This window comes from Aspergillus wentii (genome assembly GCF_001890725.1).
Source record: "Aspergillus wentii DTO 134E9 unplaced genomic scaffold ASPWEscaffold_2, whole genome shotgun sequence".
Lineage (NCBI taxonomy): Eukaryota > Fungi > Ascomycota > Eurotiomycetes > Eurotiales > Aspergillaceae > Aspergillus > Aspergillus wentii.
Window position 1 is genome coordinate 4280014 of NW_024467833.1, and position 13870 is coordinate 4293883.

At 48.8% G+C, this 13870-nt stretch overlaps 5 protein-coding genes across 5 annotated transcripts; 2 read left to right on the forward strand and 3 right to left on the reverse strand.

Moving 5' to 3' along the window:
- Positions 1-1079: 1079 nt before the first annotated feature.
- ASPWEDRAFT_106315 (DUF2457 domain-containing protein) lies at positions 1080-3296 on the forward strand (the record flags this gene model as incomplete). The annotated part of the gene is made up of 1 exon (XM_040827796.1): positions 1080-3296. The coding sequence occupies one exon, from the start codon at positions 1080-1082 to the stop codon at positions 3294-3296; it is 2217 nt and encodes a 738-aa protein (XP_040693358.1).
- Positions 3297-3915: 619 nt separating this feature from the next.
- Positions 3916-5227, forward strand: sar1 (Arf family GTPase SAR1). The gene is made up of 6 exons (XM_040834703.1): positions 3916-4076; positions 4260-4363; positions 4427-4466; positions 4530-4595; positions 4689-4988; positions 5042-5227. Exons 1-6 carry the CDS (start codon positions 4058-4060, stop codon positions 5080-5082), a joined length of 570 nt encoding a protein of 189 aa, XP_040693359.1. The 5' UTR covers positions 3916-4057; the 3' UTR covers positions 5083-5227.
- A 1434-nt stretch (positions 5228-6661) lies between these two features.
- glcA (type 1 serine/threonine-protein phosphatase catalytic subunit GLC7) lies at positions 6662-8147 on the reverse strand. The gene is made up of 4 exons (XM_040834953.1): positions 7814-8147; positions 7345-7746; positions 6906-7205; positions 6662-6841 (listed from the first exon to the last, which is right to left on the reverse strand). The coding sequence occupies exons 1-4, from the start codon at positions 7988-7990 to the stop codon at positions 6746-6748; spliced, it is 975 nt and encodes a 324-aa protein (XP_040693360.1). The 5' UTR covers positions 7991-8147; the 3' UTR covers positions 6662-6745.
- Positions 8148-10763: 2616 nt separating this feature from the next.
- ASPWEDRAFT_103901 (leucine-rich repeat domain-containing protein) lies at positions 10764-13230 on the reverse strand (the record flags this gene model as incomplete). The annotated part of the gene is made up of 2 exons (XM_040827602.1): positions 10764-13121; positions 13189-13230. The coding sequence occupies 2 exons, from the start codon at positions 13228-13230 to the stop codon at positions 10764-10766; spliced, it is 2400 nt and encodes a 799-aa protein (XP_040693361.1).
- A 71-nt stretch (positions 13231-13301) lies between these two features.
- On the reverse strand, positions 13302-13604 carry ASPWEDRAFT_151016 (uncharacterized protein; the record flags this gene model as incomplete). The annotated part of the gene is made up of 1 exon (XM_040829592.1): positions 13302-13604. A coding segment is annotated over one exon (158 nt), but the record flags the coding sequence as incomplete, so codon positions are not given.
- Positions 13605-13870: the final 266 nt, after the last annotated feature.

Genomic DNA, 13870 nt, shown 5'->3' on the forward strand with positions numbered 1-13870 from the left:
ATGTGTGGTTCAATGATGAAACAGGCTGATCTAATGTGAGAATTGCTCAGATTATTATCATTTGTTTCTTCTTTGTTTTGGATTCTTTTGTACACTCTGAAGATGAATCTCTCTGCCTGTTCTATTTATTCTCCTTTCATACTTTGGCCATCCTTGCTCTTCGCACTGCATTGTTACTGTTACTGTCCTGGTCACGTAGCCGCAGGAACCGAAGCATGCATCGGATTTGGCGAGAAAGGAGGGTGGGGCGCTTGGCAGGTGTGTTGGCCCGAGCGTTACTGAACCGGGCTTGCACTTGCAGAAAGGAAGGAATGGAAAAAAAGAAAAAAATATTCTGCCGCCCAACTAGGCTTAGTGTGGCGATGTAAAAAAAAAAATGGAAAAAGAATTTTTATTTTTTTAATAAAAAAATAGCCCGAGCTAGGCCCAGCTGGGCTAAACCCTGCCCAAACCTGCCGCCGCTCTCCCGCGCCCCATCGAATCACTGCCAAGCAGCAGCCAATTATTACTAGTCCTACTCCGTAACTGCCACTACTTTTTTCCTCCCCTCCCCTCTGCCTTCTCGCTTCCTCTCTCTCTCCCTCTCTCTACTATTTCTCTCGCTCTGAATATTTCCTTTTCCCTATCTCGATCACCACGCTTCCGCACTGCCAACTCATTGTGTCACTGGTACTCCTTCGACGCGTCTTCTTCTGGCGCTCTTGGAGCTGCCATCACTGAAGGCAAATAATCTCCTCTTGGCGGTTGGACTACTGGTCTAACTACTTACTACTTCTCTTGTCCTCCTCCCACCTCATACCCCCCTCCTCTCCCCTCTTTCCTCAACATGCGTTGTATATCATGACAATCGTCGTCCTTCGCAGGACAACCTACATTAACGCCCTCCGGGTCGATCAGTTCTATTTCTGATCGATGTTGAGAGTGCATCTTCTTTGGCTTTAATGAGATCATAATTCTTTCTTCTTTCACATACCTCTCAGTCAATTCTTACCTTTTTACTACTTCTTTTTTCACCTCTCTTCGGCTCGAGTCACGACCTTACTATTCTTCCTCATCTTTACTTCCTGTTCATCTAGAGGATGGCTAACTGGCGCGGTGACCGACCTTTTGCCTCCATACATAATATCTTGAAGATGCTACTTTCGCCACACTCGTCCAACAAACCTACCCACGAGGAAACTGACATGGTTGAGGACGTCGATGAACCTCCCGATCATCGTTTCCTCCGCTCCTCCCACATCGCCGCTGAGGAAGACCTGGTCTACGTCAAGGCCCCCGCCGCCATGAAGGACCAAAAGGAATCTCTCCTCACCCGTGCGCTCAAGAACAGCCCCGAGTTGAGCCCCTCCAAGCAACCTCCCACGCACGACTCTACCTACTCCTACCGATCCTACCCATACAGCAATGTCAGCGGCATCTCGACAGCCGAATTGACCAGCGATGGTGGCCTGACAAGTCCGTCTTTGTCTGATGCTGCTAGCCCCCCGCTTCCTATTCAGTTCGCCAGTAGACCTGTGCCTGCAAGAAAGCCTGTGCCTTCGAGAGTGGCTGTCGCGGAGAACGGTGAATCGACTGTTGAGGCCAACCTCGGACGCAAGCGCTGCATTAGCTTTGCCTGTGGCCGCAAGGTCGAGGACAAGAAGGAACAAGCACAGCCGGCACAGCAACAACAATCGACTACGAAGAAAACAACTCCCGAACCTACGTCTGAGCCAGCCAAGCGGAAAACAGTCCTCACATTTGTTTGCCCAGCACGTGACCCCGAGTCTCGACGGGAACGGTCTCCTGGTCGTGCACCTGCTCTTAGGTCGCGACTTCGTGGGTCGCCGGCTCCTGTCGCTCGCAAGGCTTCTCCCGAGAAGCAGGCACCTTCGCCACTCAGCATTCCCGAACAGAAGACCCCAACTGAACGGAAAGGTATCCCGACAAGCGGCCTTGGCAAGTTCGAAGAGTCGGAGGAAACACGCTTCCACGAATTTGCTAGCTCTCTCGAAGAGGATGACTGGGTTACCAAGGCTGGCGAGTATACCGGAAAAATTACGATGAACGACTGTATGAAGAAGGAAATCGCGATCAGAAAGCTGGGCGAGGAAGCCGAAGAAGAGGCTCTAGATGACGACGACGAGGAGGATGACGATGACGAGGACGATGAAGATGACGATGCGGAAGATGCTATCGACGATGACGAGACTGTCCATGATCTCTCTTCGGACGATGGCAACGAGTCCGACAACGAGGCTGGTTTCGCCGAATCGGATGAGAGCGATGATGGATCGGACTACGAGTTTTGGGCACCAGCTACGACCACCGCTGCTACCAGCCCGCAGACTATTGACGTCACTCGTCACACCCTCGACCGTCGGCTATCGAACACTTCATTCGATTCGCTCAACGATGGCTCCCGCCAGCAAATGCCTCCTGCAATCTGCTGGCAAGGGAATGATCGCCGCCCCTCCAAGGGGTCCAAGATCCGCCCCGGTACTCCCAACCTGCCGGACAGCACAGACTTTGTGTGCGGGACATTGGACGAAGATCGCCCGCTGGAAGCCGCCTACAAATCTTGCATTGAGCAGCGTCGTCTGTCGAAACAGATCGTGATCCCCCAGGACATCGATCCCAGCTTTCCGACATCGGACCCTGAGGACAACGATGACGAGGAGGATGATGAGGAGTCTGTGCCTATCACGCATCTTGCAGAAGAGGTGATCCGAGGCAGAGCGCCCGGGCAGGCACGCAAGCCTTCTCCACACCCTTCTCCCAAGCGCATGCACTCTCCACCTCCTCGCCGCCAAGGTCGCTCATCCCCCAAGCGCCTTCGGTCTCCACCTCCCATGAAGCTGAGATCTTCTCCCACCCCCAAACGGGACTCGGTGGATGAGGTCCCCGCTCTCCGCCCTCAGGGTCTCAACATCAGCGAATTGGTTCAACGGCCACCCATGGTCCGCACCAAGTCGCTTCCTCGTACCCCTAATCCCTTCTTCACCGGCTTGGACAAGTCTCATCAGTGGTCGGGCATCACCCCCTTGAGAGAGTCGCCTGAGCGCGAACATTCCCGCACTCGCGAAGTGCACACTCGAGGCCCCATGGATATTGTTGAGGGTCTTGAGAAAAAGCGTCAGAAGAGAAAGGAAAAATTCTGGCGTCAACATTGCCGCAAAGCTGCCAAGGAGCAGATGGAACGGCGTCCAATCCCCGGAAAAGGAGCCGAACGGATGAAGGAGCTTGGCCTCGAAGTTGCTGAGAGGTGCAGAGCTTATGGTGTCGGCCAAGACACCCAGCTCGTCCTATCCGTTTAGGTCTATTCCCTCCGGAGGAAACGAATTACACGAATTCATGTACATAATTACACATTTTTACAAAAAACCAAGATCACCCGCTCTTTCGACAGTGGCTGCAACTTGCAACTGATGTCTGGATCTGAGTGTCATTCGCTATTCACGTTTGTTCAATGTGTTGCCAGTCACCCAATTCCTATTGCTAGGAGGACATCTGTCTGCATTTACGGGGCGATCGTTTGCTTCTTTCCTATTCCCTTCGCTATACATATTTTCTTTATCCCTATTTTTAACCTACATTTTTTTCTCTACATCCTTTTCAGGGCTTTTTTTCTTTTTCTTTAATTTTCGGTCAGGATGTTTGCTAAATTGGTTTGCTGCATGGTGGCTGTTTATCGTATACCCCTTTGGGCGGAATTTGCTGGATTTGTAGATAGCAATAACAATTACAAGAAGATTGAAACAACAACTGTCTATGAGTTCCGTGTAGAAGTATCCAAATATCCCAAACGCTGGATGAAGTGGTTTGCCATTTCAACCGTGACTTCATGTCGGTCTGTTGGGCTTCGACGCTCGGTTAAGGTAAGCAGTCCGGCAAGTGAGGCGGACCAGGCGCGCCAAACCGTCTCGGCCACCGCAACCTGTCTTTCTCTGCTCTTATCTCACTTGCCGCCCTGCCACGGTTTGTTTCCGCTTCTCTTTGGATATCCTCCTTGTGTTCTTTAGCGATTTACGACACCTTTCTATTTTACTAATTCTCGTCTCAACTCGACCTCGCCACCATGTGGATCGTTAACTGGTGTAGGTAGCTCCTTGTTTTGCCTGGCTCCCCATCATTTGCTCTCCCGTTCCAAACAATCGTCGATCCTGCATATCCTGGGCGAATGATCCCGGTTTATTCATCCGGGGACTCTATCTGGATGGGATGAACTTGCTTAACTATGTGGAATAAGTTACTGATGTTTTGTTCTTCTATGTGAATAGTCTGGGATGTCCTGGCCTCTCTTGGTCTTCTGAACAAGCACGCCAAGCTTTTGTTCCTCGGTCTTGATAATGCCGGAAAGACGACTTTGCTGCACATGTTGAAGGTGCGTTGGACCTGTCTTGTGGGTTGATGTTGGATACAGAACTGACGAGATTGTGTTTGATAGAATGACCGTGTTGCTATCCTGCAACCCACCGCACACCCGAGTATGTTACGCCGAGGACGATGATGAAATTTGTCGGTGAAGGAGACAACTGACTTTGCAACAGCATCGGAGGAACTCGCCATTGGAAACAACCGATTCACAACTTTCGACTTGGGCGGTCACCAGCAGGGTGAGTTTGGATTTTCGCTCCAAGCGAATGGTTATTCTTATAAGCTATACGGAGCTGAGCTGACTGGATATTCTTCTTGTTATCATTCGACAGCCCGCCGTCTCTGGAAGGACTATTTCCCCGAAGTTAGTGGAATCGTCTTCCTCGTTGACGCCAAGGACCACGAGCGGTTCCCCGAGTCCAAGGCCGAGCTCGATGCCCTCCTCGCCATGGAGGAGCTGGCTAAGGTTCCCTTCCTTGTTCTCGGAAACAAGATCGACCACCCCGATGCTGTCAGTGAGGATGAGCTGAGACACCAGTTGGGTCTGTACCAGACTACTGGTAAGGGCAAGGTTCCTCTCGAGGGTATCCGGCCCATTGAGGTTTTCATGTGCAGTGTTGTCATGAGACAGGGTATGTCATCTACCCCAGTATACTTCAGATTATCTCCTAACTGTGTTCTACAGGATACGGCGAAGGTATCAGGTGGTTGTCTCAATACGTCTAAACAATCTATCCATACCTGTTCTGTTCCTTCCCCTCCAACCCATCCCCTCACTTCTAGTTCTCTCAATCGTGTCGGCTCTCTTTTATTCCCCATGAGATATAACACCCCCCCTTCCCCTTCCCCCTGACGTGTCTCACTTTATAACTACCCCCGCTCTCACGGTGATCCTAACATCACTTTTCAAAAATCTGGATGGATGAAATGTTATGTTTACCTGGGTCACATGTTACTAGTACTACTATCTTAGCAAGCTTGTTAAACAGTTTTTTTTTTTTTTTTTTTTCCCCTTTTTCTGATACGATATATGATCTGGTTCGTGCTGGGCAGACTAGGCTGGTCTGGTCTAGCTAGGGAGAAATAGTGTTTTCTGTTATGTGAGATTAGGTTGCGCAGGTTTGAAGATGAAGAATATAGGTTTAATTCGTGGTTCTAGTTGATAAAAACCATATCTCAATTTAGTCAGCCATAGTATCTGATGTCATAATATGCATATCTACTTGTCCTTGTATACAATGGATAGCAGCAAATAAAAATCCTGAATTAGTAAATCAACCTACCTATGATGAATCCCAAGCCCACAATACGAATTCAAGTCAAGAATAAAAACCATTGAAGAAAAGGTAAGATCTCGTCTTAGAATACAATGCAAGAAAGTACAATACAGAGTTCAGTTCAGTTTTCCGTGTCCCATCAATCAATCATCCCCCATCTACCAACTCGCCAACAACCGAAACCAAATTCCATCAACCAGCCATCCTACTCGGAAAACCCGCGTTAGCATGATAATGTGCTGAATGACAAAGACAAGATGAAGATGATAGAGACCAAATAAGATAAGAGATGAAAGAAACGGAAAAAAACAATGCAGAATATGAATGCGAATGCCTTGACTTTGACTCGATCAATATTGTCCACCACGCCCCGCTTTCTCCCACTTCCCCATTATAACACCCATCACTTGTGCTGTACACTTGTATTTCAATCCTCCAGTCAGTTTCATGACGTTTCCTTCAGTCCAACCGGATTCGTGTATTATCAGATTGGTATCAAAACCATTGCAGTTGCATGCAATGGTGTTGTTGGTTGTAAGTAGAACATAGGCAGGAGCAAGGGCAGCGGTAGTTAGATATGGAAGGGGGATCCTTGACAGTTTTGAAAGACACGGACATGTCGTTGCTTATTTGGCATTACACTCACAGGAAGATTTTTGAAATAAAACAAAGCAAACGGAGAACACCAGATGCAGCCCGTCGCTTCCCCTTCCTCTGTTAAAAAAAAAATGAAAAAGAATTGGGTGACAACAAGAGGGAAAAAGAGAAATAGAAACAATGAAAATAGAAATGGAAAAAAGAAAAAGAAACCATCCCCTTCAGGGAGCAGAAAGTACCTTCCAAATAGAAATAAAAAAAACACACTCAGTTCAAATCCGCTCCGAGTCGCTGGAATTGGGCTGGGGGAAGGGAATTATGGCGGTTTGTATCTTGCGAGGGGTTTGACGTCTTCTGCTGCATTGTCGATAGTGCATGAATTTGCTTTCGGACGGATGACGGTTGCCTTCGAGGTCGTGGTGGCTTTGGTCTCTTTCGTGTAGTGATGGGTGTGTTATGTATGACGTTTATCGCCGCCCGAACCTGCTGCACATGGAAAAGCTCGTATGATTCTTTTACTTCTTCTTTTGCTTTCGCGGAGGAGTTATGGGTCGGCCTGAGCCCGTGCCCCCGTAAACGTACTTTTGTTTCTTTTCTGCTGGTTTCAAGATCTGAGGAAGATAGATGTTAGCATCTGAGCGGGTGCGAATCGAGTGTTAATTTTTAATCACATACCTGGAACGAACACAATAGGCTCTCGTCGACACTCATCATTGCACCAGCATTGTCGAATTCACCACAGTAGTTCGGAGCACTGAACAGTGTTACAAGCTGTCTCTTGGAGAAAAACTCGTAACCGTCCTCAACAACTTGGTGTGCACGGCATATCAAATCCATGTCGTGCTTCTGGAGGAATCGCGATACAACGTCGGGACCGAATGTGAATGACACACCACGATCGTTTTCGCTCCAGCCAGTAATGTCTTTGTCGGGGTCGGACCAGAGGAGATCGCAAAGGAGACCGCAGTCAGGGATCTATATCGGTTAGCGTATCAGCCTTGAGCTTCGCGGAGCCCAGCAGAGAATTCCGTCTTTCCCGAAAAGACCGGAATAGAAAGGTCTTGATCGAGAAAGCCCACCAAGAAAATCACGAAGCAAAAAAACAAAAACTTACATCAGTAGGACGCATCACGCGACGGATCTGCTCCATCGAGTTGAGGTCGGGGCTCAGACCACCGTGCATGGTGAAGATCTTCTCGTCAATAATGGCGGCAATGGGCAAGCAGTTGAAGCAATCAGTGAAAGTCTTCCAGAGCTTGATGTTATACCTCCGCTTGCACTCGTCGTAGAATCCATAGATACGGTTGATTGATGCGCACTCGTGGTTACCACGGAGGACGAAGAAGTTTTCGGGGTACTTGATCTTGTACGCGAGGAGAAGGCAGATAGTCTCGAGCGACTGCTTGCCACGGTCAACGTAGTCTCCGAGGAAGAGGTAGTTGGCTTCTGGCGGGAAGCCACCGTATTCAAACAGACGCAGCAGATCGTAGTATTGACCGTGGATATCACCGCAAATCTGATTAACAGCCTTTTGTCAGCCCTCACCGATCCGAGTCACACAAACGCGGCCGATCGCCATTTACCTTGATGGGCGCCTCCAACTCCAAAAGTATCGGTTGAGAGATGAAAATTTCCCTGGCCTTGGTACAGAGATAACGGATCTCCGATTCCAAAAGCTGAACCTGCTTTCCAGGTCGGCTACCCCTCACCTCTAGGAGTCTATCGATGATCGAGTCCAAATCCACTTCCTGGTCAGCCATGGCGTGTAGGTTCTATCGAAAGGCGACACGAAAAAAAGAAGAAAAAGAAAGGGAAAGAGATAATAAAACAGAGAAGAAAGGACGAGGGGAAAAAGGCTTCGGGAGCACTCGGTAGCGATACGAGGACGCGGTTTCTATAGACTGCGAAAGCGAAAGAAAAGAGCGTGTTAGAATATCTCGACACCGATAAAACGACTAGAGAGGGAAAAAAGCAAATAAAATTGCTTCACTTCGATGAACGACGCGCTACCAATGCGCAGCAGGAAATTTTTTTTCCCTGCCCTTCGATGGCAGGGGAGGAGAAAAAAAGAGGGGCGGAAGAGAAGTGGCTTACCAAAAGTGATCTAGAACAAGAAGAGAAGAAAAAAGTAGACAAGAAGCGAACACAGGCCCAAAGGCCTTGGACAGTTGAAGATTTCTGGCAGCTAGGCCAGATCTCTGGTGAAGGACGTGACACTTGTCGGGGGGAGGGAAGATATGAATTGCGCGAACGATATCGACGTGATGCGGCTCCCGGAGACAGAAAAAGCCTCAAGATATAATGGGGCTGAGAAACCTGATGGACGGGAAGCGTGTAACGAAGACGAGAGCAGAGGAGGCGGCGGGAGAAACAAACTCGCTAGGGATGCAGCGGATTGGGGCGAAGAGACGCGATGGGAGAAGACGATGTGGGTAGAGGAGAGATAGAATCTGGAGATAGATGGATCAAGAGGCAGAGAAGAGAAGAAGAAAAAAAAAAAAAGAAAACAAAAAATGGATTCCTGAATCTCTGAGAGGGCAGAGGTTGGCGGTGGCGTGAGGGGGTGGGTGGAAGGGAGAAAGCAATCAAGGGATCTTTTCCAGCGGACGAAATTTTTTCTGCCTGGGAAGGTGTCTAAATCAGACTAGAGTGGCTTTTCCGAGCAGAGATCGATCGATGGAAGAAAATCACAGATGAAGCAAAAGTGAAGACAGCAAGCGATCACAAGAAGGAAGAAGGAAGCAGGGAAAAAAAAGGCCCGAGAGAGAAGAAGAAAGTCGGGAAAAGCCCAGCAGGTTTCGAGAGAAGAAGAGGAGAGGGGGAGAGAGTGAAGGCTCGGGAGCGGTTTATTGGCCGACGATGCGCGGATATGCGAAGAATGTAGCACAGAAGAGTGGAATCGAAGGAGAATCGAATAAAAGAAGCATCGAATAAATAGAAAGAGATATATCTATTGCCTTCTCTCTCCAACAGTTGATCTTGTTTCATCTGTCTGGTGTTTTATTGTGTTATTCAGGATAACCTCCGCGCCAAAAATAGACGCCTGGGCCGGAGTTTACAATGGCTGCAAGGAGTCGTGATTCCATCAACTCTACTCCATCAACAAATCTCTTCATCATGATCTCATCTATCATAAACTAAAATGCTCCTCCTCCTATCTTTGAAGTTATTCATATCTTTTGCAGCACCACTCTGCAGTCTGACAATCCACTTCCAACACCAACTGCGCACGAGCACACAAACCACACCCACCACACACACACTCCCACTCAAGCGCTGCCCAACGGGGGCAACAACTGACCCAGTTTTTCTTCCAAGGAAAAAAAGGAGAATTTTTCCTTGATCTTCTGATCGTCTACGTTAGCTTCCCATCTAAAAGCTCGAGATAATACGCTTTATGATACGGTTCGAGTTTCAACGCACGCAATAGGTTGGTCCTGGTCAAGTATGGAGCCTCTTCATCTAGAGTTTAGCATGATAGAATCTAGACTTTTTTGGTCGATATTGCGGCTTCATTATAGTCAAAGCTTGGGGGCCTGAAGAGCCCAATCGATGGGTTTGGATTCTGGTGAGTGATATTATTCTTATTCGACTCGGGGTGAGATGGACAAGGGGTGTTGATATGATCGTCAGTCGTATCAACTAAGCTTAGGATAGATACAACCAGTCATACAAGCATAACATTAAGTAGATGACGACACTACGAACCTACGGTTCATACATCTAGCAAGTCAAGCCCAATATGTATTGCATTCAGCTATCAGCAGTAAGGTATTCCGGTTAGAATATAGGATTTCGTCATAAACGACTTCGTGTCTCATGCATTAAGTCCGAAACTCATCATCGGTCTCTGCAGACCAGAACAAATAGGAGATGGGTGAGTAAGAAGAAGAAACAAAATATACATCCTGCGACTCAAAAAATGGAGAAAAGTAGTAACATCTCGGCATAATCAGATCAAAGGGAAATATCGGAACCGAAAAAAGGAAACACGTCAAAACATACCACACAAGATAAAAGAAACAGTCCTATAACGCCCCGGACACCTGTCACCCCGGATCAAGTCAAGTCAAATCAAATAAAATACAAGCGGTCTAAAGGGGGATAACAACTGTTTTTCATGATGCCTCCCATAGGATGAACCGGCCTGATAGGGTCGAAGATAGTAGTGTGAGGGGGGTGGAGGAGTCAAGGGAATCAAATGGAAAAGGGAAAAAAAAGGCATAATTGTTCATACAGCCGGCCCGAAATCTCGAAAACTCACAAAAAACGCCAATAAAAATGCTGCAAGTAGATAACCTGGCCGGAATGATAAGGTCAATAATAACCAAAATTTGGTTGTTGGTTCAGGTAAAATGAAAAAGCCGCCGTTCATAAATCTTTGAACTCGTCAAGCCAGTCACATCTTTTGAACACCCCCAAAAATAGGAGAAATGAACCATTGATGGTTGAGATCAGTATTATGATCTTGCTTTTTTTTTTTTTGGTTTTGTCTTATTTTTTTTCATTTGCCATGCGTCGTCCGACAGACAATTAGAGCTCCCCACTGAGAATGGCTTGACCACCTGCTCGAGTAAGAGGATCGGGCTGCATCGTTGCCGATTCATTGAAATTGGTCCCTGTACGGACGACGTTGACATCTTTCTGCGCGCTGTAGACACGGTCTCCCAGCACAGTGAGCCAGCTGTTACCGACCTCCTGTCTGAGAGCCTCCAGCTTTTGCCGGTATAAGTCATCGTCTACATTCCACTTCACTTCCTTGAATGTAGGCTTCAATGTAGAAGTGTCCCTGACCTGCGGTGCAGGCGGGCTGGGAAGTTTTTCAGGTGTTTGTGTATCGGTAGGAGACAAAGCCTGAGGTCTACCATCAGGTTTCCATTGACGGTCGGAAGGGGCCGAGATAAACGGATCAACGGGTAATTGAATGTGCTGAATGGAAAGAACAGAAGGCACAACTGTACCTGAATCATTACCCGCAGGTTTCTCCAGGGATTGGTCGACGATTCTTCGCCGATTGCCCTTCTTCCGACGACTAGATCCAACATCGTATTCACTGTTCTGGACATGGCGTAAAGGTCCTGCCTCCTCCTGACCAATCCGGGTGACCACTGGAGTTGGCGACAAGGGCTTGCTCACGACTGCTGACTTATCCGCGATAACAGATCGTACAACAGGTGTTCCCTCTGGTTCGGCCACTCGGTCCACCAAGTACTTTCTCTCCGTATAACCAGGGCCTGACCCGTCGATGATAATGTCTTCGGAGTAACCAGGGGTACGGCGGAAGAGATTGAAGATCACAATGCGATATCCAGAGTGCGTCTTCACAAAAGGATTGCCAGAAACCCAGATCTCCCGTATCTCAGGGAGGCTGGTGAGTCTGGCAATCTCGGTTGGGTCGGAGAGGTTGTTGTCTCTGAGATCCAACCGCTCCAAAGACAACAGTCTTTCGATGCCTGCGAGTGAACGGAGGCGGTTTCCACGGAGGTTGAGGGCGGTGATGGCTGGTAGAGGGTTTCGGGACACTGAGTGCAGCGATTCAATCATGCAGTTCGAGAGGTTCAGAGCCCTCAAAGCCACCAGGGATGCGAGGCTGTCTGGAACTTCGGTAAAGAGATTTGAGGATAGATCGAGTGAGTGCAGAGTGTTAGCCACCGGGGCAAGACTGGCAGCGGTGACAGTGGTGAGGGAGTTATCAGGGAGACCCAGGTGCCGCAGGAAACGCCATTTGGACGGTGGCAGGAATCCTGAAGCTAGGTTGGTAGAGCTACCATGACAACGGCTGGAGGTTTCACTAGAGTTCGAGCTACCCGATCCAGTACGTCTGATCCGGGATGTGTGCCCACGACTGTAACGATAAGACTGCTTCGAGCTGGTCGGGCGTGATGGGGAAATGCTTCCAGTCCTTGTACGACCCTTGGCACCCTCGGACCCGACTCGGATCATGGAGGCTGCCTGCGGGCTGGTGCTTGTCCCAAAGGCAGAATCGTTGGCAGTGGGTGACCCAGGAGCAGAAAGGGAGCTGGGTATTTCAGACTTGTGGACTGGCTGGGGGTTTGAACTCCAGCCAAACACGGGTGAGATTTGGGCCTTGGACGACCGCCGGCGGCGCTTGTCAACGTCGTCTAATACGACGCCCGACAGCAAGTCGGCGGGATCATCGATTTTGGCCCTCTTGAGGGTCAAGGTCCGTAGCTGCTCGGAAAGTCGGTCCCAGCCGAAGAACGAGCGAAAGTCTATATCAATGATTTCTAACGCACTCAAGTTTTTGAAGGCATGAAGCGGCACAGCCGTTTCAAAGGGGAACTCCTCGTAACCCGAAATCAAACGGGCACGGTGGTCGGGGGCTAGACGCAAACAGGGTATCTTGGTAAAGGCAGAATATAGGTACTTGAGATCCGCTTCTAGGGCAGCCTTGGCTTTCTCCGATTTGGTGGCCGAGTCCTTGGAGCCTAGACCAAACGAAGACCAGAGGCCACTCATACCAGACATGACACTACGGACACTTGAGACAGAGTGAATAGAATCTCTATCGCCTCTGGGTCGCTGTGGCTTGTTCAGGAAGGAGACGTAGGACTGGGAGACATCGGTATGGATGTTTTCCAGCCGAACGGTCATAGGACCGACGGCAATGGAAAGATCCTCGAAGCGGGAAAGGAGGTAGTAGAGGTGGTGAGGGGTGAGGGTAAGTTTGGCGGGTTTGATGTTTTGAGAGGAGAACTTCAATGCCCCAAAGGATAGGGCAGCGGCCAAGGTGGATGAGGTTGAGAAGGAACCCGCCGAGCTCGACGAGCCGGTTTGAGTAAGGGATTGTCCATTTTTAGTAGGGCGACGCTTTAATTGCAGAGCATTAGCGAGAGCCCTTTCATGGGTTCGAACGAAGCTGGCGAGGTTCTACAAAACCAAACAGATTAGTATACAACGGCCAATCGAGCCGGCAGGAACCGGATAGTAAACATACCTTGATGAAGAGCTGTCCATCTTCAGTGTTGAGCTTCTCCATTACGGACGGTGCTTCGCCTAACTAGACACGGTCGAGTCAGGCGAACTCTGAAGAGGAACGCTCAAGAACTTGGGGCAGTAGTATGGACAGGAGTAGACATTTTGACACCGAGCGAAGTAAGAGGAAATGCGCGAGGGGGGAGGGACCTGCAGAGAAGAGAAAAGAAAGCGTCAGTAGGGGTTCATGAAAGTTTTGAGCAATCCTCTGGCCCACGGCTCAACAAAGGTGATAGATCCGCGACAAAAGGACTGCGACAAAAGAACAATTGACTAGACTGCTAAAGAAAGGCAGGGAATACCGGACAAAGAGACCGAAAAAATAGATGAGGGGAATAATCAAAAGTCGGACAGTTTCAACCAGACTTTTTTTTTCTCCTTTCCACGATAACAATGACTGTTGCCTTTCCTTTTTGTCTATTTATTCTGTTGGTGTTTCGATATTTCCGACCTCAGCTGAAGAGGTGAAGCCTGTCGCCTGGACAAACTAGATTGCTGAGATGAGAAGAGGCTTGCTGAAAGGGTGACCACCCAAGAGAAGATGGATGGATGGATGGGATTAGGGACCAGGGGGGGAAAGAGAAAAAAAGGTGCTTTTTTTTTTTTTTTTCGAGGGAGCTAAATTAATATGCAGGAAGCGCGCA